The sequence below is a fragment of the Scylla paramamosain genome, chromosome 17, assembly GCF_035594125.1.
Source record: "Scylla paramamosain isolate STU-SP2022 chromosome 17, ASM3559412v1, whole genome shotgun sequence".
NCBI lineage: Eukaryota > Metazoa > Arthropoda > Malacostraca > Decapoda > Portunidae > Scylla > Scylla paramamosain.
The window spans coordinates 7,521,804-7,548,292 of record NC_087167.1 but is presented as its reverse complement, the minus strand read 5'-3'; the positions used below and the strand labels follow the sequence as shown (position 1 = coordinate 7,548,292).

General features: G+C 35.9%; 1 protein-coding gene and 1 long non-coding RNA gene across 3 annotated transcripts in view; one reads left to right on the top strand and one right to left on the bottom strand.

Annotated features, from left to right (window-relative positions):
* Window positions 1–24,349, top strand: part of LOC135108404 (uncharacterized) — a 52,787-nt gene extending 28,438 nt beyond the window's left edge. Inside the window, exons 9-10 of the mRNA XM_064019364.1 lie at window positions 22,961–23,032; window positions 23,996–24,349. Of these exons, the coding sequence (XP_063875434.1) occupies window positions 22,961–23,030 (70 nt within the window). The 3' untranslated portion in view covers window positions 23,031–23,032; window positions 23,996–24,349. The remainder of the gene's footprint in view (window positions 1–22,960; window positions 23,033–23,995) is intronic.
* The window catches only part of LOC135108408 (uncharacterized), a 43,767-nt gene extending 17,570 nt beyond the window's left edge, over window positions 1–26,197 (bottom strand). The window contains exon 1 of one of the 2 annotated variants that reach the window (XR_010272251.1): window positions 26,086–26,197. This is a non-coding gene — a long non-coding RNA (uncharacterized LOC135108408). Of the gene's footprint in view, window positions 1–24,342; window positions 24,475–26,085 lie in introns of those variants that run through there. The other variant, XR_010272250.1, reaches the window with a different exon arrangement.
* Window positions 26,198–26,489: the final 292 nt, after the last annotated feature.

Below are 26,489 nucleotides of genomic sequence, written 5' to 3'. Positions count from 1 at the left end.
AAATGATTTAATTTCTAAGTTGGAAATATTCTATGGGCAAAATGGTTTTATTGCTATGTTTGTAAGTTATAGGATATTTAAATATGAATGCACATCAATAACAAGTAGCTATACACAGGCTGTCCCAAAATGTCCAACTGGTCACTGTTGCCTTATGGTATTCATTGTGTTTTAGCTATTACTTTCTACAATGATTCAATTCAGTTATATCTTATTTATGGAAACCTAGATATCTAATCAGGTAACATCCTCATAATGCTGACACCCTCCTTTGCAACCATCTTCTCACCTCCTCCCTCACCAATTTTTAGTGCATTCATATTTAAATATTCTGTAACTTCTAAACCATGGCATTAAAAAGCACTCGACCATAGAATATTTCCAACTTAGAATGACTTGATCCATCATATTTGAAAATATGTAACTTTCCTCCTGGGACACCTTATATATATATATATATATATATATATATATATATATATATATATATATATATATATATATATATATATATATATATATATATATATATATATATATATATATATATATATATATATATATATATATGTCACCTCTGTACATCCTAAACTTGACAAACCACATTGAATTCATTCTATTAACAATGCAAGGGATACCTTGTTTATCACAAAGGAAGCACAATGGGCATTACAAGAGTAATTGAGTCTGAATGATAGGAAAAATGTATTTTCAGACATTAAATGTACAGGTAATGAAAGGATCAAAAAACAGGCATAACTGGACAGCAAAACCAATGATGTTATGCATAGCATGACAATGATTGCATTCTGGAATGAAACTTGTTATCCTACTGACATGTAAGAAATGTGATAAGGTTAAGTATATAGCTGTTTATCGGAAGATATGATAATGATTTTCTGATATAGCTGCAGTATTAACTAATGTCTGAATAAAGATACCAAAGAAAGGTCTACAGTTTGTGGAAAGTTCTGAGTGTTGGAATGACGTATATACATAGATATATTACAGTTGTAGTAAAATTAAATGCACGGGGAAAACCCTGAAGTTTTCTGGTTCACAGTGGGGAAAACAATAACGAAGGACATTACACTACCTGGCCAGCCAATGCTTGAAAATGAAAAGCAAATGAGATGAACCTTGTCCTGTCAGGTATCGCCTAAACTAAGTAAGAATTACAGATTTGAAGTTAGACATGAAGACAGTAACTGTGATGTGTATTCTGCTACATATAATGTGGATCAACTGATAAAAGCATCCTCAGAATACAATTCCTATCTGGTTTTAGTGGAAACTAGAAAGGAGGGATAGTAAGACATTGGTTATATTGAAACAAGAAATTCTGTACAACTGGTGAACTAATGCACACAAAACACAAATTTTTGTTTTTTAATTGTTTTACAAGTTGAATACAGTTTTTTTGCTACAAAGAGTATCATATGCATTCATAACAAGACATTCAGTTCCAGCCTGTTTTCTTTTCTTTCTATTTTTCCCCTTTTCATCTGGCTAATTACACAAAATAGTGTATCTATAGGCATTGAATACACAATGTCACATTCAGAAGCAGCTTGAATTCACATATTTCATTAGAATATTTTGTGTAATGGTGACTAGTAGTATTTTTTGTTTCCCAATACAGTGAGTATTACTAAAATTATAAACACACACACACACACACACACACACACACACACACACACACACACTATATACATATATACTGATGACTTCTTGATGATTAGAAGATTGATCAACAAAAGACATGAAACCCAAAATGTTGTTCATGATAACTAAATAGAAACTGACAGTATATATATATATATATATATATATATATATATATATATATATATATATATATATATATATATATATATATATATATATATATATATATGAGTACAGACACATGGTCTATATATCTATCTCTGACATCTTGTTCTCTCTGAGAATCTTCCCCATTGTGGGGTGACAACCACGGCAGAACAGCCTCCACTTCTCCCTATCAAAGCTCCCTTGTTCATTGTCCAAGTGGTCAGCCTCAGCACCTTATGTATTCCTTTACCTTATCTTTCCAAGGGCCCCACCAACTCTTAGTTTTTATGACCAGTTTCACCCATATACATACTATCTTTGCAAACTCTTTGTTCTCCATCCTCCCAGTATGATCATACCATCTCATTATATTCCTCTTCACCCATTCTACAACATCACGATCCACTCCACTTGTACACATGCTTATACCACAACTCTCATACATATTTTCATTACTCTCTCCCTTCCATCTTGTCACTCCACCTATTCCTCTCAAATAATTCATTTCCACAGTTTTCTCTATTTACTGTCATGCCATACTGTTCAGGTTTCTGATGCATACATCTGGAGAAAACCTCCCTTTACATCCACAGACTAATTTTTATCTTTTATAACCCTTGGAAATGAACTTATGGCACATGTTCCTTCCAAGGCCCTCTCTTTGAGTTCCCCTGTGCATATCACCATGATTACATAACAATGTTCACTGATACTTCTGCACTTCCTCCATTCTCTCTCTCTCTCTCTCTCTCTCTCTCTCTCTCTCTCTCTCTCTCTCTCTCTCTCTCTCTCTCTCTCTCCTGTAACTACCTAACATCTTCATGCAGCTAGCATACATTCTCTCTCTCTCTCTCTCTCTCTCTCCTCTCTCTCTCTCTCTCTCTCTCTCTCTCTCTCTCTCTCTCTCTCTCTCTCTCTCTCTCTCTCTCTCTCTCTCTCTCTCTCTCTCTCTCTCCTGTAACTACCTAACATCTTCATACAGCTAGCATACTTACTCTAGTATCCTGAAGTCACACACACACCTACATCACCTTACTTCTCCCAGCATTCACCTTCATATTTTGTCTCATACATGCTATAGAATTGATCCACCATTCTCTGAGTTTCCATTTAATTATTAGTAATAAGTCTGCATACTTACTACTAATACTTATTCCACTTCATTCTATTTCAGCCTTGCTCAAACATTTCTTGTTTTATCTTTCATTTCCATATTGCCAACCATAAAAATATCTAGCAAACATGGAGGCATCACACATTCCTGTCTTCCTCTTTGTACAACAGCAAAACTCTCAAAAATCTTCCTCCACTCTCACACAACCAGTTGTCTCCCTTAATTACTTACAACTGCCTTCCTACACCATAAATCTTAAGAACATTTCAGAGGGCTTCTCTATTAACCCATCATATGTTTTCTCTAGGTTGCTGAAGGCTGCATATAACTTTTCACTCTTCCCTAAGGACTCTATTACTTATGATCATGGTCTTTATTATGTCTCCAAAAACATATGCACTAAAACCTCCATAAGATAGAAATCCACATGTCAGCAATGTACCAAAACATTATGTAAAAAAAATAAATAAATAAATAAAAATATAATAATAATAATAATAATAATAATAATAATAATAATAATAATAATAATAATAATAATAATAATAATAATAATAATTTGTCCAAAAAGGTGATTTCTCCAAATTTATGTAAGTCAGCACCTTGCTGACTAAATCAAATAAAGTGAGACCAAATTTGGCATGAGCTACACAATACTAATTACTGCATAGATTATGACATGATGCTGAGAAGGAATGCTTGTTCGTCTGGTTCTAGTTGAAGGTTGGGAGGTTAAACCTCCCTGATGTAGTCTTGTTTATAGTTTCTTTTCATGGTCTGATCTGTTCTTGTTTCTTTGAAATATCAAATATTCTTGTACTTTTCTTCATTCTTTAAAAAAATAAATAGGATTTTTTTTTTTTTTGTTTCAATGTTTATGTCATCAAAAAGGAGCTCACCAACAATCTAATCTTTATCTTCTATGTATAATCTTCATAATATATCCATTAGTCTTCTCTGGTCTTCATCTGCTTTCTTATTCTTGTTATCAGTCCATTCCTTTTCTCTTGAACCAAGCATATCATGCAGCACCTGCACACAAGCTTTGTTTACCTGCAACAAGAGAAAGGAGATGGACTGCTAATAAGTTTATGGGAGATGAAGACCAGAAGAGACAAGTGGATAAATTACAAAGACTGCATATAGAAAATGACGATCAGGTTATTAGCAAGCTCCTTTAAGCAACAGTAATGCTAAAGAAAAGAGAGAAAAACTACAAGCAAAACTAAGTGGTATTTGTGAGAAACAAGTGAGCAGATCAGACCATGAAAAAAAAAACCATAAACAAGACATCAGGGAGGTACCATTGCAAAGGCTAAAACACTTGACCTCCAATCAGAACCAGAAGCAGCAGCTCTTCTTATCATCATGTCCTCATAGTACAGTGTAAGGGGAGGCTCTAGAGGGAGGAAGGGGATGAAGCCTGCAAGAGATTCCAAGGTTTATAGTGATATTTCATTAAAGCTGAGCCCTTATTATGCTTACTTCTGGAGATTTTACTGTACGAGTAATTTGTGACCCAAATGAAGACCAAAAGTCCAAATATTTATCTTTTGGAGATGTATATTTCAAGAAGGTGACAATCAGGATTATTATTATTTAGATCTAATACAGCTAAACTATAAGATCAGAGTTGGAACTTGAGGCAACCACCATTATTACTGTGGGATGAAATCAAAATAACATGGTTGATTTAACTTTCATACATATAGGAAGTCCATGACTTATGTTGGAATTCTGTTCCTATGGCGCAACGTAATGTGATTTTTGCCGTAAGTTGGAACTCATAAGTACCAATGTCACTTACTTATGCTAACACTGGTAAAATCATAATCTAGGACATAAAAACACTATACAGTAAAAGACAACACAAATGAGAGAAAGTGAATGTAGCACAATCCAATATGGCGTACAACCAGCAAATATAAACAAAGCTGTCTTCCTTGTATAGCATTGCATGATGATGTACATGCTTTAACATTGCAAATGCCGTAGGTCAGAATGATGGAACAAGACTTTCTTAATGAAATTATGGGAGATGGCGACGTGACCACAAAACGCCATTGGTTGAGGATGTCGTAAACCAAGGACCCCCCTGTAATTTAGTATTTAAAAATATTCCTTAAGTATATTACAACTGATTAGTTCTCAAAGAATGTCTCAAGTTTCATTTCAATCTCCTGTGATCTGTCACTCATTCACTAAGTTTTATAAGATGTGAAGTGAATAACAAAGAACAATTCACAAAGAACAAAGTGCTCACTCAGTACAGCAAATTATTTTTTATCGGATTTGCAAGTTATTGCTTTACTGTCACTGTGCACTGATGGGTAAAAGTTCAACTCCTCTCTCAGTTTTAACTCACAAATCTTTGTTTCCATACTTTTGATTTAAAATCTTCCTCAAATTTCAAATTGATGACTTCAGCATCAACCATCAATATTTCTCTCTCTCTCTCTCTCTCTCTCTCTCATACTTAGTCAGTGGTATATGTAGTAATTTCAAAAGAATATCTTATGGGTTACCTAATGCTGCTGGCCCAATTACAACTTTCCTTGCTAATCTGTCAATGACACATTTTCAACATAGCCTGTGATACTGATGCATTTGTAGATATTAAGTTAACAAGTGGAACCTACCATACGATTCTTGGGAGGCAAAACATGAAGCAACCAACAGCTTTGTTATACTGAAAGCAACAAATAAATTAAGACACAAACTTGATTTTGAGGCTATTTTGTGAATATCTTATTGGTGGTTTCCATTCAAAGCCAGTCACAGTCTTTCTGGAACTTTGGTAAAGCCAAAATTTCTGTATATTTTGTGTCACTTATTTTTAGAACAGAGGTGATGTTAGCAGGACTTAAATAAATTAAGAAGAGACTTTATGGAATTTGCATGAAATGTAGAAAATTACTGATCTTGTCCCTCATTTGTATAAGGAGATTGATTAATTTTATATGGCCTCATGTTTTTATTAGCCTTCTGTCAGTAAACTATCACATTTTGATAATACCTAATTATAATGAGTTTTTTTTTTTTTTTTTGACTGCCAGCAGTATTACCTAAAATCACACTTAATACTACCAGTGTTGTTGTCACCTATCATTGCTATTACTATGTATATCACATGACCAACATCATCAATTGCCTTCACAACTATTCTCATCATAATTAATATTTTTCAGTTATTCAATATTTTTAAATATCAATATCAATATATCATAATCATTCAAAAAAGAAAAGAAAAAAAGTTGGGTTTCCATGTGTGTGTGTGTGTCATTCACCGATGATCATCTGCTGGTCACCCAGCCAGCCATTCTCCTATGGAAAGAGCTTAGAGCTCATAATAACTGATCTTTGGGTAGGACTGAGACCACTCACACTGGGACAGCAAGGCCACAACCCCTCTGGTTACATCCTGTACCTACTTGCTGCTAAGTGAACAGGGACTACACATTAAGGGGTTTGCCCATTTGCCTCACCGCACCCAGGACTCTAACCCAGACTTTCTTGATTGTGAGACAAGCGTGCTAACCTTTATATTATGTGATGTGTGTGTGTGTGTTCTTACCTAATTGTATTTTAACAGGATTGAATCAAGCTCATAATGTTCTATCTTTTATAGTTAATTTGTCATATATATTTATCTTTAAAGCTATGAATGCTTCTTGCACTCATAACTTCATCAGTCAGTACATTCCATTAGCTAACTGCTGAATCAGGAAAACTATATTTTCTCACATCTTTGTTTTGCTCTTGTACAATTTCTTACTTTATTCTTACTGTTGATTGTTGTGGTACCACAAACAATCAAAACTGATGCTAACAGCAGCTTGTGCCTGGCTAACAGGCCTGCCAGTTATGGGAAGCATATGTTCACATCTGGCTTCATGGTCTTAATCTGCATTCCTGTTCCTACTTCATGCTTTTTGCATGTACATGTGTGTGTGTGTGTGTGTGTGGGGAGAGAGAGAGAGAGAGAGAGAGAGAGAGAGAGAGAGAGAGAGAGAGAGAGAGAGAGAGAGAGAGAGAGAGAGAGAGAGAGAGAGAGAGAGAGAGAGAGAGAGTAGGGAGGGATGTGTACTATGCATTGAGCTTGGATGATTGTCACTTGGCTTTTCAAAAGGTGTTTTACTCATTTCTTTGCTAGCAACCCATGCTTGATATCAATGAGTTAGTGATATATATATATATATATATATATATATATATATATATATATATATATATATATATATATATATATATATATATATATATATATATATATATATATATATTATATTACATCTGATGTGTGGGGGGGGGTTAGTTTACTTTCAGTGCCTACTTTAATGCAGGGATTTTAAAGCTTAATCCGGGGACGAGCCACAATAAGCCGCAGATAAGTCTGTAACACAGAGTAGGGTAACATTTGTGTTGCCATGTAAGATATGTGTGATCAAGGTTCACAATACAAATGATTTGGGTATATTAAAACCTCAGATCAGTAGCTAAATTAAATCAATATGGTATAAAAAAGAATAATAATAATTCCCTGATATAGGTAGCTAAGATAATTTTAGTGGCTCTGCTAAGGTTATCAGAGAACATGCCCCCTTCACTAAGAAACTGCAGTGAGCCAGAATTGAACTCACAACCGTTTGGCTGTGAACTGAGCACTGTACTATAATACCCACCTAACATCCAACTACATCAGGCAATACTTCAAGATACAACACTACAATACTCTAAACTACCCTTCCTCAAGGAAAGAACTATAGTATCATGGGATGGATTACAAAATATCCAGCAAAAATTATTGAATTACACCAATAGGAACTGCATAGTGAGGTATCATACTCCTGTCCAGTAATAATGTGTCTTTTCTACCTTATATACCACCCCATCCTCTCATGCAAAGGTCCGTCCCAAGACACCAACTACATCATATGAATGCAAATCTTAGCGTCAAATTACAAATATTTTCTTATTTCAACTTTTCAATATTTCCTTGCTTAACTCAAGTTTCATCACTTGACTTCAATGCAAATGAATCTAGAAAAGTTTTAGATTTGGGTTATCTTGTATCCAACTTTATTTTGTGGTTCATCTACCAACTCCATGGCATTTTCACATGATAATTGTGACATGCATTAAAATGTTGGGGGGAAAAAAAAAGTACCAGGAACTCCTTTAGTTGTGGTTATTAAATAAATAAATAAATAAATAAATAAATAAATAAATAAATAAATAAATACTCTTCCAAAACAATAGAAGCATCTTTGAGGCTATATGTGATTGCTTCAGTGACAGCATCAGAATTTGAGTGTTGGTTTTCTCAATATGTACCAAAAGTGAAACATACAAGTACGTACAAACCCACCTCCTTATACTGTGTGTGTGTGTGTGTGTGTGTATGTGTGTGTGTGTGTGTGTGGGTGTGTGTGTGTGTGTATATATATATATATATATATATATATATATATATATATATATATATATATATATATATATATATATATATATATATATATATATATATATATATATATATATATATATATATATATACACACACTTTTTTTTCTGCAAGACTGATAATACTGTGTTAAGTTTTCTTTCCATCAAGAAAAGAGGGAAAACCAAAAAGGAAAAAGTATGGTTGGCAGATGATCACTGTTTACATCAGATGATGCCTGTTTACTGTTACATCATTGCTCATAATTATGCAGAATCATTTTATCATTGCTCATAATTATGCAGAATCATTTTATTTAAAAAAAGCCAAATATGCCATGACTTCTTAATTATCTAACCTTTGTTTGTCTCTATCTCCAAGTTGTACAAATATTCATGGATAAAGAAAACAAATGATCCAGCATTGGCTGCTTCACAGGGTTGTGCTTCATGTTATTACAACTGTTTAAAGATGATATGGATGAACTGGTAGAAATAAATTAATAAATAAAAGGCACAAATAAGGCATGTAACACATGAGGAGACTTGGTATGGCACATAATGATGAGTATGTATGATCACACAATAAAGTGAATTTCTAGAGAACAGAAAAAAAAAAAAAAATGATGTCCCCAGTCATTGTACAGGTCAAAACTCAATTTACAAAAGAAAACTCTTAATATTTGCATGTGTAATTATTTTTACAGAAAATCTTGGGTGTAATTTTATTTACTTTCAAGATTTTCACCTTTACCTCCTCTATAATGTTACTGTAAACTGATGAAAGCATTTGCAGGAACTACAGTACCTTTTGAAAGCACTGTCACAAAGCAGTGTCCCTCCATTCACTTACTGAAACATTTTTATGTTGTAACATGTTAGATATGGATAAATCAACTCAAAAGTGATAATTATGCAACCTCTTTAATTTTGCATAAGTAAGTGTTCTGTCTTTTGTATCGTCTAAAAGAATCATACAAAAATGATCATGCTACTATACTGACCAACATGACATCCAGCAGATGTGTACTGACAATACTGCAATGCTCAGCAAAAACATGCCACTTGCCCTCAAGCTTGTCCTCATTTATAAGGGTTATTTTCATTCACCCACCATCTCATGCTTCTCATACATTGTTATCTAATTTACTGAATGATAATAATAATAATAATAATAATAATAATAATAATAATAATAATAATAATAATAATAATAACAATAATAATAATAATATTATTATTATTATTATTATTATTATTATTATTATTATTATTATTATTACTAAATTTTGATAAGTTACAACACAAAAGCATTGGTGACAACTTACTTGAAAAGTACTATACTATAACCACAGATTGTGACAAATTAAAGTGACTAGTACGCAATATGGAAAGTAACCTTAAATGCATATGTAAATATGGCAATGCCACACTGCTGCTTAAAAGGGAAGTGCTGTGCTTAAACTGCATTTGCTAATGGACAGTATCTGATGAGTTACTTGGATCTGATGTGGATCAGTTTCTAATTTAATCAGTATATTCACCATTATTGTAATGCAGTAACATACATAAGGGTTATCACCGCTAAGCATATTAAAATATATAATTGCTCTGACAACAAAAGTGTGTGGCTCAGTTTTCTTACCATGTCTCAAGTTAACATTCATATTTTTCCTGTTTTTTTTTTTTTTTTTTTTTTTTTTTCAGGCCTTTCTTATAATGCTCACTGTGCAAAGCATGAAACAGTTAACACCTGTTTGGCCCATGATGCAGCCACAGTTGTACTGGCCAACTCTCTACAATGTCTCTTCTTCATGGCCATAACATTTTCAGAACCTTATTTAGCTTTCTAAATTATCACTGATCTTAAGTTGTTCCTTATGTGATATTACTTAATATGAAAAATGTAGTAATGTGATATTTGGTTTAAGTAATCAAGGTTGTCGGATGTAGCCCCATATTTCCTGTAGGTATGATCAATTTAACTTGGCAAATTTAATTTATTCACCTGTTCTTTCTCATTTCATCAACATACAAAACTTCCATCAGAGATGACATGGTAAAGATTGTATCAAGTGGTTTAGATATTATCTGAGATTTTCATCAAATTATAAAGAATTATAATTCTATCAGATAATTATGTATTACTATTCTGTAAGTTTTAAAAATAGGGCTTCAGTGTGAAAAAGATAAATTCATGATAAAACCTCCATAACATTCTCCATCAGTAAACTTTGTTGCTTGTTCATTCTACTGAAGTGACAGTTGTCTTGTGATGGACTATTTAATGTACATTAAGGTATGGCATGTGCAATGGCAAGCAATTTTGCTGTGGTCTCAAATATCTATTCTCTAAAAAATTATCTTCATCTTCAATTAATGTATTACTTTATTCTGCCTACCCACTCTCTCACTGTAAACAAATATGTATGATGGAAGAAATCCAGATTCTCATGTCAGTACATTTAAGCCTTATTCATAATGATACTCTTGAAGACAAGTGAACTAATGGCAATAAACATTAAGGATAAAACCTAAATAACTGTGGTGGTGCATGCATTGATGGCAAGATAATACCAGTGGTTCACATGAATGCTACACCAGTTTTCTTATGATAGCTGCTATCTCTGTAACTTTTTTTAATGATGAATGTTATGTCATGATACAAAGGCATTTTGAAAACTGATTTTGCAATAAATACATGGGCATATATGTGCAACAATGTTTTGAGAACACTGTCAAAGTTTAACTCAAGGCATTACTTTGATTTTACCAAGAGTTTATAGTACATACACATGTAAATCAAGACACATACAAGGAACACTTTCCCATCCATTTCCCTTTCCATTGTGGCAGATAGGTTTCTACATCCACCCACAAACTTTATGTATATATTTTTGCATGGTTTTATGGAAATATGTAACATTAATTAATAAATAATATACAAAAGCCATACTCCTATCCAGACACAAACCACCTCCACAAGTTTTCATAATTTCCTACAATGTTGTGTGCAAATATAAATTAAGCTACATTTTTCATGGCTTCACTGTCTCTTCAGATTTGCAGTGGTTGCCAACTAAACCACTTTTAATGAAATAATCCTGTTTACTTTCAAAACATCATGTGCCTCTTTTCATGCTATACAATATCAGTCTGAATTTAATAAGATCACATAAGTTTTGATGGGCCTCCAGACATGCTAGGAAACATCAATGGCTAATTTATGGAATGCCTTTTCTTGATAATGACTGTTGGGAAGAACACAGTAGTTACCCCTTAACACCTGGAAGGGGTGAGAAATTAGTGATGCTGAATATCTATCTGTGTATATCTGTTACTACCTTTCAAAATGTGCTTGGGCACTTCTGTATATAAAAAAGAAAAATCTTATGTACATGTCTACAAGCACTTAATTTTAAGTATTATAAAAACAAAGCAGAGATAATGATTAAGACTGGTTGGCCTCTATACACAACTTATTCCAGCTCCCTCCTCCAGCCTACACACCATCATCACTGCCAATAAGACAACAAACACTTTAGATAAATGTTTGAACAAACACACACACACACACACACACACACACACACACACACACACACACACACACACACACACACACACACACACACACACACACATATGAGAACTTGAATAATGGGAGAGAAAGAGAGAGAGAGAAAAAAAAAATGTGCACAGGTATTTACCCATTTTTTATTTTCATGGAATTCAGTCAGTCATAATGTCTTGCTTTCAAGGTGTGTGTGTGTGTGTGTGTGTGTGTGTGTGTGTGTGTGTGTGTGTGTGTGTGTAAATGTCATTCACCTACGGTTGTCTGCTGGTCACCCAGCCAGCTGTTCTCCTACAGAAAGACCTCAGAGTGACTGAGACCACTCACACACCACACACTGGGACAGCAAGACTACAACCCCTAGGGTTACGTCCTGTACCTACTTGCTGCTAGGTGAACAGGGGCTACACATTAAGAGGTTTGCCCATTTGCCTTGCTGTGCCCAGGACACAAACCCAGGCCTTCTTGGTTGTGAGCTGAGCATGCTGACCACTACACTACACTGTGTGTGTGTGTGTGTGTGTGTGTGTGTGTGTGTGTGAGAGAGAGAGAGAGAGAGAGAGAGAGAGAGAGAGAGAGAGAGAGAGAGAGAGAGAGAGAGAGAGAGAGAGAGAGAGAGAGAGAGAGAGAGAGAGAGAGAGAGAGAGAGAGAGAGAGAGAGAGATACAATCACTCACACACACATCTTACAAACCTGCCTCAATCCACAAAAAAGCAATAACAAATTCCCAGATTCAAATATCTCCCCATCTCTTACATCCTTTCTTCCCATTCCACCACTTCTTCCTTCCTTCTCTTTCCTAGGAAAAATTAGGGAAGTTTGCATATTCCTATATCTTTCACTGGTTAATATTTCTGGACTACCCTGTGGATATTTAAAATCGTATGACAAAATTATGAATGTCAAGGAATGAACAGTGGGCTGAGTACTGTTACATAAACTGATTCAGACTGCTTACAACAGTACTTGCAGTACAAATGACAAATGTAGATTAATTTCATTATAATTGAAGTTGCTGTACAAGGTCTCTTCAGAAGTATCAATCTTAGTTTGAGGTATAAAAATTAGCCTATGTTTTGGGTTTTACCTCTAATCCTCAAAACAAATGCCTTGTGACTTCACATACTTAATTTATTTCCATTATTGGAAACAATTCTGGATATACCGCTCTGGAATGGTTATCTGATGTACTGTCATATTGTGCGTGATTCTTTCTATTGCCATGAGGCATATGTCCAGTCCCACCTAGTCAAGATTTCTTGGTTGATTGGCTAAACTTCCTACTCTTCAGACAGAGCTTCTTATGATTTTTACCTGTCCTTCAAGCTGAAGATACCAATGAAATGAGCCTGGTTTGAAACAAAGCACCATCATGCAGAATTAAATGGTGCAACTCATAGCTTTTCCAAGACATTACTCCCAGAATTGTTTCCAGAAATGAAGGACCAATGGGTTAGATGTGTGTAGTCATAAGAGACCTTGTTTGAAGGCCATTAGAGATACAACCCATAAAAGTAAGCTAATTTTTGTCCATCAGTTTACGGTCAGACACTTTTTGTACAGACTTCGTAAGTAAGAGAACAGATGTGTGATGTGGCATGAATAAGACAAGTGCATATACAAGGTATTAATGGGATGCCTGAGCAAGGTTATTCTTTGTTTGGACTCTCAAAGAAACAGATAATGCAGGAAGCATTTAAAGAGAAGAATCACTCTTCCTTCCACATAACTGTAGTATTGTTAAATGACCAAATCAAAGGCTATTTCTCTAGTCAGCTTTTAGTGACTTTCTGTTCATCAGAAACACCGTAATTTGTACCTGGTCCTGTTCATACAATCAGTGCACCATTCTCCATGTCCACCAATATCCTATGCCCACTCTGTCTCACAACCAATCTAACACTGTCTTATTTTACAGATAACCTTCCTCTCATAACCACATTCACTCCACCTCTGCCTTCCTTGTTATTTAATTTCTACTCTCTTTAGGTGACTGAACCAAGAGCTGCATTTAACCAACCTCACTATGTACTCTAGAATTCATCCTTACATGATATGAGTATATCAACTTGGTGGTGTAGCTTATGCACCAATATATTTCTCCTCTGGACTATGTACTGTACCTCATTATTCATCCTCTTCATCTAGTCACTCATCATGTTGGCCACTACTGTACCAACTATGCCTGAGAAAAAGAATATTACTTTGAAAGGAAAATTACTTAAAAAAATATTTGGTTATGTATCTTGGGACCACAAGATTATAAGGATAAAACTAATAGTGACAGTTAAGTAGGTGGATGATAATTCTATGCACATATTACTACTTTATTATGTAATTTACCACATAAATTTTATTGTTAGCCTTTACCTTTATGACATTCTGACACACACACACACACACACAAATGTGAGAGAACATCAACTGAAGGAAAGATTGGACAAACATAAATATGAAAACAAAACCCCACGAGTGTAGCTCAGGCCTTGTATACAAATAGGTAAATACAACTAAGTAAACACACCTAGATGGAGAGTAAGGAGGTTAGAGAAGAAGTGGAAGTGGTATGTATGTACAAGCAAAGACCATCCATATTTTCAAGATTATTTTGGACTAGGTTAGATATGAAGACAAGATAACTTGAGCTTAGCCCAAATATACTCTGTTACAACTAGGTAAATACATACAACTAAGTAAATACATATTCACATATGCTAAGACAGGGTATCTACATAGTCAACTATGAGACTGGTAATTAGGTTAATACAATAATCAATACACAAAATAAAGCTTCTTGTGGCATCTCATGGTTGCTAATGTTCCATCATAGAAAATATACTAGTTAGTGAAATGCTTGACTCCCAGGCCTCTTCCTGTAGTATGAGAAAATGTGAATGTAGCTTCTGTCTAGAAAACAGTAATTTGTAATTAACTGATGAATTATTACCATTTTCTTCTTCATTTTTCATAAACAAAGAGGCTTCACTGACAAGATAAATGGATCATTCAGATATTTACACAAGGAAGTAACACCAATACAGAAAACATGTTCAAGGTATTGAATAGCCATAAGCTCTATAAAGCAAACTCAATGGACTGATACAGCAGGGGTAATGAACTGTGGAATGCTCATCAGTGATGAAAATATATAGGCAATACAGTATAGCCATCATATGTATATAGTGCATAAGGGGTCAGGTGAGTGAGGCTTCATATTGGTGTGGACAGAAGGTATTACCAGATGGGCAAGTTAAGCTGGCAACCACACATCACCATTAGTTAACGTCCAGTAATACATAACATAAGCAGTAGTGAATCAGTAGTGTTAAAGTAATGAGTAGCATATGATGCTAAATATACCTAAGCTAAGAGTCTATACTGCTCTCTAATTAAGGATCACTGGTAGGTGGTGCCAGTCACCATAACAAAATTTAATCCCTAAGGGATTTCTGTATTTTGATGAGTGAGACTTTGGTAACCTCTGACCTTAAAGAGGACTTACCTGAAGGGAAAGAGGCAGGTCAATGTGTTTATGTCTGTTTCCATGGAGAGGAGTCCAAAGGTTTGGAACAGTGTTTCCTTTGTTTCCTCTGCTGAATTTACAAGCACAAGCAGAAGTTACTTAAGCATCAAATTATGGTGTATTTATACCAAAATTATGAGATGGTGTGCATCTCATTATATTCTTGTCCAAGCAATATAGTTGCTTGGGGAAATGTGAACATAGTAATGGTGTCAATTAGTTGGTGCTCTCATTTGCCAAATGATCAAATGTTCCTATGCTCCTTTTACAACAAACAGCAAATTTAGTTTAAATTTCCATCATAACCATTATTCATTTGTATGATATCATATTTGTATCTGTGTAATCCAGTAATTCATAAATAAATGAGTTTTAGCAAGATTGCATGTATTTAAATGATGGGGATGCACAAACCCATCAGTGGGTGAGAACACCAGCACTGACACTGTTACTGTGTGTATCCTTGGCTGCCTAAGTTTCTGGGGCAGTCAATGAGTACAGAACTTGTGGAAGTGTACAGATGAACATCTTAAGTGGGATCACATGTCTGAGGTGAGCTTTGATGGTGCAGGTGTGGAAGTACAATGTTTTGAGGATCCATCTGCAGAACTTTTAGAACCTTCTGCATGTGAATCCTTACTTAATAAGATTCAGAGGAACTGAAAATAAAATAAATGAATAAATAAATAAATCCTTCCAAAGCCAAATTTAAAACAAGAATCTTTCAAATAACCATAGCAACTACCTTTCCAGAGTTAACATACAAGTGAGTAAGCTTTCAACTTAACTAAAACTTCTTTTCACTTTCAAACATATTTTCCTAGTGTGTTTGTTTTATCTTATTTAACTTTTACAACTGTACCTGAGCCTCACTGAATTTAATCTATTTCTATTTTTTGGCTTAACAATAATCTGAAGGCAGTAGCCTTCAAAACTTATTGAAAATTGTTAGTTGAACCTGTTACATGACTGACAAAGTTCTAACAAATAACAAATTGTATCTTTACAGTAACCAAATGCATGTCTCTACAATGGATACTGCAACATATGTAGACATTAAGGCATATCTCACAATTTTGATTTCCAGTCCTTCATCAACTAATAGTGTTTTGAAGCAAAAATGAAGTTCTTTGGATATTTTTACTGTATTATGAAGATATGTTCAAAGACTGGATCACTTCTCAAATTTGGGAACTGCATAAAGCCAGTAAAATCTAACCTCTGTACTTCACAACTACTTTATTTGTATTCAACAAGAACTTATCCTCCTTAAAACAATTAACTGTGTAATAAACTCATATAAAGTTCAAATTAACTTTCACACCACATTAATGCACACCAGACATGTAAATATGTATACAGTACATGTATAAAACATTTTATTTACTACTCTCATAATTTAGAAACAAAATGTACCTGTAATATTTTCCCTCTATCATTAAGCAGCCCACATTTTCTGATTTTTCCCTTATATCTGTGGTAACTCCTAATGGGAGGAGTGTCTGCTTAATATTAAGGTGTAAATAGTATGGAAAGGAGTGTACATAAAAGGCAACTTGCCAAACCTCAAATACTCAAAGGTTAAGTCTCAACCATCTCAGGAGGACACTTTCCTTCCCTCTCTAAAGAATAATAGAACTGCCACATTTTTCTTAACCAGCAAAAAAGTTCCTTAAAAACTTTAAAAACTGAGAAAGCTTTGCCCAACATGGTAAAACTGAGGTAATGACACTCTTCCTTGCTCAAATTAAATTTTGGTTTCTGAGCTGCAGTTTGGATGAATCTTGAAAAACAAACTAAACATTCAAGATCACAGCATCACAGGTTCTTTATGGAAATATCCAGCTAGTGCTACAACTACAAAGAAAAGTAGATTCTTTATGGAAATACTCTGCTAGTGCCACAACTTAAAAAATAAATAAATAAATAAATAAATAAATAAAAAAAAATTCAGTTTCACATCAAACTTGGGCAGAAAGAAAGCAGAAATTTTATTGGTGCCTCTTTTTCAACCAACTGTCAATTTTTATTGGCTTCATAAATATCTTTACTTAAGTAAATGATGAAAGTAGCCTAAGTTCACTCCAGCACATCTTTATATGAATTTCTATATATTCTTCCATACTGCTAATTCATCTAAATAGTTCACATTTCAGAGAAATAAAACCAAGTACCCCTTCAGTCATAAAGTTAGAGAATAGATTGCATTTTTAATTCCGAATAAAGTTCACTCAACACATTAATACATTTAAGCATTAATACATTTAAGTTATGAATTTACATGATTTACTTAGTAAACTAACAGAAAACATCCAAGCATAATTCCACAACAACACTCTGAACAAAGCAAAGCAAGTTGATGTGTGAAATACAATGAATGAAATCCACTCAACTCCTTTATAACCGGTGGGACAATGATGAAGTTTATGATATATTCTACACTTGAAAGGTAGTGTTAGATATATTTTATTCTTGAAAAGTAAGCATACAAGTACAGCTTGGTCAATAAGGAAGAAGTTTTAGAGTGTAAGACTTTGCTGTAAATTTCAAATTAGATGTGTGTTGTATTTAAAAAATCATATGGTTGAAAAATGTGTAAACATCTTCAATGCAATAAAATACTACTGGGATTTCTTTTAAATTGTGATCCAGCAAGAATAGTATGGAAACTGGATGACAATGATAAGCTGATGGAGAAGTGAAAGCTCTAATATTAAGATGAATTTAGTATGGTTACAACAATGAATGATAGACTGTTTGCCAAACATGAACATATGGATGCCACAGAAATGAGTTCTGGTTAGCTTGGAGGGAGAATCACCAAAATATGTTCTTCCTTCATGTACTTGTTAAAAACTTACAATACACAAATGAAAACTGAGTAAGACTTGTCTTCATTTTGTTCCTTTGCTACAGTTTGCTACAAATGTTAGTACAGACCAGACACCGGACCTCTATGGTATGGTAAAATACATTCCACTGTATACATATTTTTGAGAGAGAGAGAAAAAAATAAATGTAGAACCTGGCTTAATCTTATTCCACTCAACTCAATCATCAAAATACACACTTTAAAAAAAATATGGTTAGGTAATGACTGCAGACCAGTAAATGCTGACTAAAAGAGAAAAGAGGGTGTGCAGCAGCAGGATGCCACTGCCACCACTTCCCAGTCTGCATCAGCATTACGCTAACCCACTACAGTGTTTTGAGTGTGATTTACGTAGTGCCAAAGGCCTCAATGAGTGCAGGGATGGAGTGAAGAGGGGTTGGGGTTGATGACACAGATAAACCACTAAATGGAGAGGAAAAAAAAATACATACAAAAAAATAAATAAATGCAGGACAGACAGGGTAGCTGCAAATGGGGTCAGTACCCAGAAAATAACTACTCACTGGCTCACATCAATACACATCCACACATATTATGCAATTTATCTCATTTATCCAATGACAATGTCTGATAGTGACAAGGAAAAAATATTGGATGCTGATCATGTGGTGGCCAACACAATCAATGAGTCTAACTCTCATGGAAAGAAGTGAGGAGCAGGTGAGTGGAGGGGCAGGGATGTGGATGTAGTGCCTAAATACCACTGCATCTCACCCACATCCAATTAGAGGAAGAAAGAATGGAATTAAAGAAACTTCATTAGTTTACTCCTATTTTATCTCCCTTATCTGATAATGACTGCACGATGCATTTCCTTCATTACAAACATGTCATACAAACTGATCTAGCTAGCTAAGTTCACAAAAAGACCTCACTGCAATGGCCATCAGGTAGAGCACAGTTTTACTGGTAGATATGAGGTATGAGGAGGAAAGAGTATAAGGGACAAAATCCACTTTTGTTTTTGTTGACACTTGGAATGGCAGGCTAGACATCCCAGGAAGAGCAAGCCTTCAACTGTAGGAGGAATGTAGTCTTGTATATTCAATATACAGAGAGTTGGGAGTTGTATAATTCTACATGCTTTTATCCACATATAACTATTACAAGTGGAGGAGCAATGCAAAGCACAGGCAAATTAGTCTCCTGCCATAACACTGCTCCAACCAATCTCATACAAGTATCAAGGCCAATCACTTCATTTAATTTTCTTGCATGCTTTTATTATTATTACCTGCACTTTTGTAAAGCTTGTGAAAATTCGTTATAAATACATACAGCCATGCTGTGCTTAACAATGAGGTCATGTACATGTAAAGTTAACCTATTTTCCTATTCAAAATAAAGGAAACAGGCAGGGTTAAGTGTATAGATGTTTTTTTTTAATAAAGACATATACATGAGTGAAATTAAATTGTAATTATTACTATATAATTTTGATTTTCCTTAAAGTACTAAAATTCACATAAAAAATGCCTTGGGTAATACTGGCAGAGGTGAGGCTGTGTGGGGTGATGGTGGCTTGGCTGAGACTGGCTAGGGAGAGATGTCTGTCCTGGCACTCTTTGCTGGTGGTGCAAACAAGCTCTCAATAGTTGTCTGCCTTCCTCTGGTTTCCTGGAGACTTACGGCCTCCTCACAGATCCAGAGAGAATTCTGGACAGCCACTCACACCCAATAACTTTCCACACCACAATCACACGTCACAAAAATTTCAGTCAAACTCCTTGCTTGCTTCTGTATTTCCTCCTTCCTACGACTTGAACTCTTTCAGAAGGGAGGCTTCAAGACACTTATTCTTCAATTTTCAGTGATTCTCTTGACATCTCATTTGGGACTGGCACCTCAGTAGTATTTTGTTTCCTCTTTTTTATTTCCTTTGCCCAGTGATGCTGACTGAATTACGTTTATGAAGACTCTGTCAAGTCCATCATATTCAGTACATGACGTTTCTTCTCTACTCTATCTTTGCTTCCTCCTTCCCTATAGCCTTGTGTAATGGACTTTAATGATGCTGAGCTGTTCATGCACTGATGAACAGAAGCAGAATTAGTAGCAATACACAGTGTATAGGAGTATAAGAGTAGCTAGCCAATCACAGTATGCCTCTCAAGTTTGACCAATGGGCACACAAGGACAGATGCAGGCTGCTCATAACCTCTTTTCTCTCTATCTCTCTTTCTCTCCCAGCAGCTGTGTGTCAAAAGTGCTGGTCACTGGCAGTCAACCCCCTCAAGGACAGATGGTGTCTGTAGTTGATGCAATGTAGAGGGCAGGTGGCATCTATAATTGCCCTACATTTTGCAGGCTTAATTTCAAATTTCTGCATGAATTTTTGGACCTGTGAAAATCCTTCCCTCACAACAATGTCTCCCTCTGAGCCTCAGCATTCTTCAAACCATAGTGATGGCTACAGGGAAAAATAATCATTTATCATTCTCTGATTCCTTGGATGAGGATAAGCAGCCAGTGACATCTGCTCCACATAAGGGCAAATTCTTATTGAAAATTCTATTGGGAGAGAGTTAGAGGTTACTCTCACAAGTCTTGAAAGTGGCTTTACTGAAGAAAAACAGAACACTAGTAGACTGTGTTTTGCTCATGTACATCCTCCCAGCCGTGACAATTACAATTTTTTTCTTGCGTGTTATAAGTGACAGACAGCAATACTAATTCCTTTAGTGCGTCTACAAAATGATAGATTTAGGTGTTCATGTGAGTGAGTGACTGAAAGATACTGGTGAGGGAAGCAGATAAAGGAAGCTTGTGGTCCCCTCAGCTGGGGCTCCAGCCAGGCCGCCACATGGCACACAACCATCCAAACACAGGCTGAGAAAGTGCTGAAAGTTACTTCACTTCACCACAAAGACACCACATCACCTAGAGAGTTTGGGTTTGTGGGGATACTGAAGAGAAAGGATTGATAAGAGTGATGCCATTACATTTTAAGCAATTGATCACAGCAAAGTTGAGAAATTAATTGGTGATGGAAAATGACCTATTTTTTGCTGAATTGTCAAAACTAGCTGAGCTGGGAGAGACGCCTGCGAGGAATGTCCCTGTTCTTTAGAAGTTAATGTGCTGAATATTGATGCAAAAAATTTCTTTGTCTTTGCATTGGAAATTCATCAGTTAAACTGTCATACAGTGGAGCATACCTGCATATGTAAATACATCACATTATCTTTTGCATTTTCCTTTAACTTTGCTCTCTTCCATGCCCTAGAGCAAATAGGTGTAGTACCCTACTTGTATCCCTGACTGTCTTCGAGATACCCCAAACATTCTTAACCTTTTCCTAACCTCTAAAGCTGCTTTAAGGCCTGTCCACACCAGGAAACATTGTTTGGAAACAATGTTTGCAAACTGTTTGTAAACAGTTTGGAAACATTTAAGACACATCCATCCATCCATCCATCCATTATCTTTCCATCTATTCATCCATCTATCCACACATCCATCTTTCCATCCATCCATTCATCTATCAACTCATCCATCCATCCACTCATCCATCCATGAAAATCGTTTCCAAACTGTTTGCAAATTCTGTCACTCTGTCATCTCTGCTGGGTTCTTCCAATCAAAACCTCTTATCTGTATCTTGTCCTATCAATCTAATTCTTCCTTAGGATTCTCCAAAGTGGAGGTGCGTCTGGTGTTTTGCCTCTGCTAATTGGAGGGATCTCAGGGAACATTATTCTAATTTTCCATGGAATGACTACTGCTTCTGTGATTATGTCTGGCATGGAGGCATTTATTTTCACTTTTTCTTTCACTCTAAAACTTCCAAACCTTGGTTTGACTCAGCCTGTTTTTATATTATACACAACAGAGAGGTGGCCTACAAATTGTACCCAAGCCTTTTATCACCTAAAACTCATGTGCCTTACATTTCTGCCTGAAATCATGCCAAGATTGCTCTCCAACTAGATAAAAACTTTCATCAATAAAATATGTCAAAATCTCTCTATGTCTAACTCTCTTTGAGGCGTCTGGCACCTAGCCAAAAGTATCCAACTTTTTCTTTCGGTCTTTCTCCTCTGTTTCAACCTGATGGCACCACTGCCACCTCATCTACAGCTAGAGCCACTTGATGTTATCACAGCAAGTTGCAAATTGTAAAACTGCATTCCTGTTATTTTGTCACTGTATTCACCAAAAATGCATGGGAAAATAATTACTTTATAGCAACACTTTATTTCTCACCCAACACCTTGACTGACAGCAACAACTGGTTTTTAATATGTTTACCTGGAGAAACATGTACTTTATCATCCACCTCTGTCCTTACCCCTTCTGCAGCTGTGAGTTATGCATATGTATTTCCATGTGCAAATTTTCCCTTATGTCTGAGACATGCACAAGTGATGCTATAAACACAGATCAGTGCTTTTGTAAGCTAAAACTTAGTATTTATACAAGATATTCCTTGTGACCTCACTCACTATAATGTGACTGACTTGGTGTCAGATGTTTAGCTGAGGCACTTTTGATAAGAAGAGAGAACAAGTTGGGTAATACTATGATGGGTTATCACTAAGCTTCTTTTCCCCTCAGATTGTACAGAGTGACTGTGACATGTTATAAATTTTCAGATGTGGCGATGGTCAGTTGGCACCTTCCACTTGGACTAACTCATCCTACCTGGAGATAAATATCTACTGAAGGTAACTAACCACCAAACAGAACAACAACATGCAATGTCAAGTATATATATATATATATATATATATATATATATATATATATATATATATATATATATATATATATATATATATATATATATATATATATATATATATATATATATATATATATATATATATATATATATATATATATATATATATATATATATATATATATTGGAACCTCGGTTACCAAGCACCTCCCTTTTCAGACAACTCGGTTTTTGAACAAAAATTTAAACTCATAATTGCTTTGGTTTTTGAACAAATACTACAAGACATAGTAAAAACAGCCATTTATTATTAATTTCAAGTTTCTATAAAAATTTCCTTCATTTTTATATATTTGGAGGAGAGACAGAGGGTAAGACAGTAATTCAATCTTTGAAATAAGTTAAATGTGATTCTGTTGAAGATGAAGAACCTTGATGTAAACAAACAAGGTTTGGCGCCCAGGAGTTATCCTCTCTATGATCCACAATGCCATCACTACTGCACAACTGCATTTTCCCAGTATTTGTGGGTTGCTCCTCTGTGTCCCTCTGTAAGGCTTCCCTCACTAAATTGGTGACAAAGACCTGCATGGTCTAAACAATACCTTTTGATGAGTTCTGTGTCACTAAGTTCATTCAATACATCCTTTCTGGATAAAAAAAAACTCTAAGCTGGAGATGTCGTGGAGCAGCCATCTTAGCAGTGGGAGTGTAGGTCACTACCTGCTAAGACATGGTGGATGGGTGTCTAAGAATGAATTAATTTATAGTTTTAGTTTTGTTTTTTAACATTTCGGGTTTCGAACAACATTCAGGAATGAATTAAGTTCGAAAACCGAGGTTTCACTGTATGTATGTATGTGTATGTATATATATATATATATATATATCTGTGTGTGTGTGTGTGTGTGTGTGTTATTACAGCAAGGAATATTGCTGGTTACAGCACTAATGAGGTGTGGAGTTACCCCTGTTGGCCTCTCCTACTTGGGCCATGTGCAACTAGCAAGGCATAGGAAGGCACCAGACTTCAGGGTCCCATGCTTCACAGGCAGAAGAGAGAGGTGGCAGGAAGGCAACTTGTTTTGCAGCCAGGCAATTGAGATAGCTGACACTAAGACACAAGAGAGGAAGGAAGAGACAGAGGAAAGCAGACATGGAGAAGAGCAGCAGAGGCAGCAACAGTGGCAAGACAAGTCTGATGCCCATGGGTCTTGAAGCAGCAGCTGGGATGCCCTGGCGAGCAGACCTGAGGCGAGGATGGATGCACATGTGGTGACCGGAGTCTGGTACCTATACATGTGGCGGCCTGTGCAAGGTGCTGTGGAGGCCAGAGGGAGTGCTGGCCTGGAGGAAGACCACAGAGGGTAGACGTCATAACTGGCCTCCCTGCTGCTGGAGGAACTGGCTGGTGGAGCCTCTTTGAGGTGTCTGGCGTGCACCTGAGGCCTGACCTGAGGAAGGACTGCGTGAAGATGTCCTGTGGCTGTGAGGATTACTGGCTACTGGGAAGTGCAGCTAAGGAGGAACTCCACTGTGTTCAACTGTGGCTCCTGCATTACACTTGGAGACACATCTTATGCTTCCACTCCCCTGTTCACTTCATTTGTTTGGGTGCCGGGTTCTTGCTCTTCTGGGCAGTTGTGCTGAGACTTGTAGAGGCTTATGGTGCCCACATGTGGCCTTGTGTGTTCTGGGGGGAGGTCCAAGTTACTTTGTGCTCTGCATATGTGTGGATGCCCGAGTAACTGTGCCTAGCGTGTGTATGGACGGTGTGTGCCACATTTAAAACTAAGTGCTCTACCTGGTGTGAGTTTTGGTGCCTATGGTGTTCTAAGAGACATTAGATAATTGTGCCCTGTTCTCTAGTGAGAAAACATATGTCTGTGCTGTGCATTTAGTTTTTGCATAACCTTGCCTCACACAACTCTACTACACCAATCCCTCTTAGTTGCTTCAGACTACATCATGGTGCATGGAGACAAAGTGAGTGCTGTCCTGACTTATCCAGTAAGTTGGGACCTGCCCAGTTAAGAGTGTTAATAGTGGCTAAGCTGTGGGCGATGGTGTAAGTGGAGGGTGCTGCAAAAAATAAATAAATAAATAAATAAATAAATGAATAAATAAAAAAAAATTTATATATATATATATATATATATATATATATATATATATATATATATATATATATATATATATATATATATATATATATATTTTTTTTTTTTTATCTATTTATTTATTTTTTTTCTTATTTATTAAAACTGGTAAATTTCCAGTTTCAAGCAATACACCCCCTCAACCCCTCTAACCAACTGGTCACCCCTAAAAGGTAAACTAACCTAACCTGAAGTTTTGTAACCTCCTAATCAGGGGGAAGGTGAGGAGAGGGAAGAGCTTCGTCCCTCCTGGATTCCTCCTATAAGGTAAACTCACCTAACTTATCATTTTGTAACCTCTTGACCAAGGGGCGAAAGTCCTGGACTCCCCCCCATAAGGTAAACTAATCTAACATTTTGTAATCTCTTAACAGTGGGGGCGCCCCCTTGAATCCCCATAAGGTAAACTTATTAATTTCCGACAGGATAAAATGGGGCTAGAAATGCTGCAACGAACTACCTAGACGCTTAACTTTCCATATTTAATTGTTGGATTACGTGTAAAGCCAGCACATCAGAGGTTACGCTACCCTAACACTGAAAGTTCCATTGTGTAATAGTCTCCGCTCTTTTCAATAAAGCTAAATTACAATAAAGCAATCTTTATAAACCTCCCCAGTTCTGGCAACGTTTCTGAGTATGGCTACTTTTAACAGGTTCTCGTGAGTCACTGAGGTTTACAAGGCTGTTTTCATTATTTTAAAGGACTTAACAATGTTTCTACCTATTCCGTTACGAAAAAAAAAATCTTACCTATCACCTTTATGATCTTTGCAATTCATCCTTTGAGAGCATGAAAAAAAAAAAAAAATAGGCGCTGTTGTAGACTCTCCACCACCACTTTACCTCCGTCACATGTACACTATCCATTACCCACCTTTATATTATGGGAGCTGCTGCCACAGTTACGAGGTATTGGACATGGCCAGCACATCCACACATGGAGAAGAATGACACACACACACACACACACATTCACTCACCAACACTGCCCGAAGTCGCTCAGTGAAGTGAAGCACTGAAACTGCTCATGGTAACAAAAGCTAGTAGTCTTGCGCAATGCACACAAAAATGCTTCATGTTTGAATGTTGAAATATTGAAGCAACGAAAATAGTAATACATAAATTTTGGATTGTGACTGTAAGATAGCTAGGCAGGGGAGCGAGACACAAGGATACACGTCTCTCCTTTATTGGGCTCGGCCCGGAACTGAGGATACAATTTACACTCTTCTCTTGGCGACAAGCAGTGCTTGGCTTGCCGCCGGGAAAACATATCGT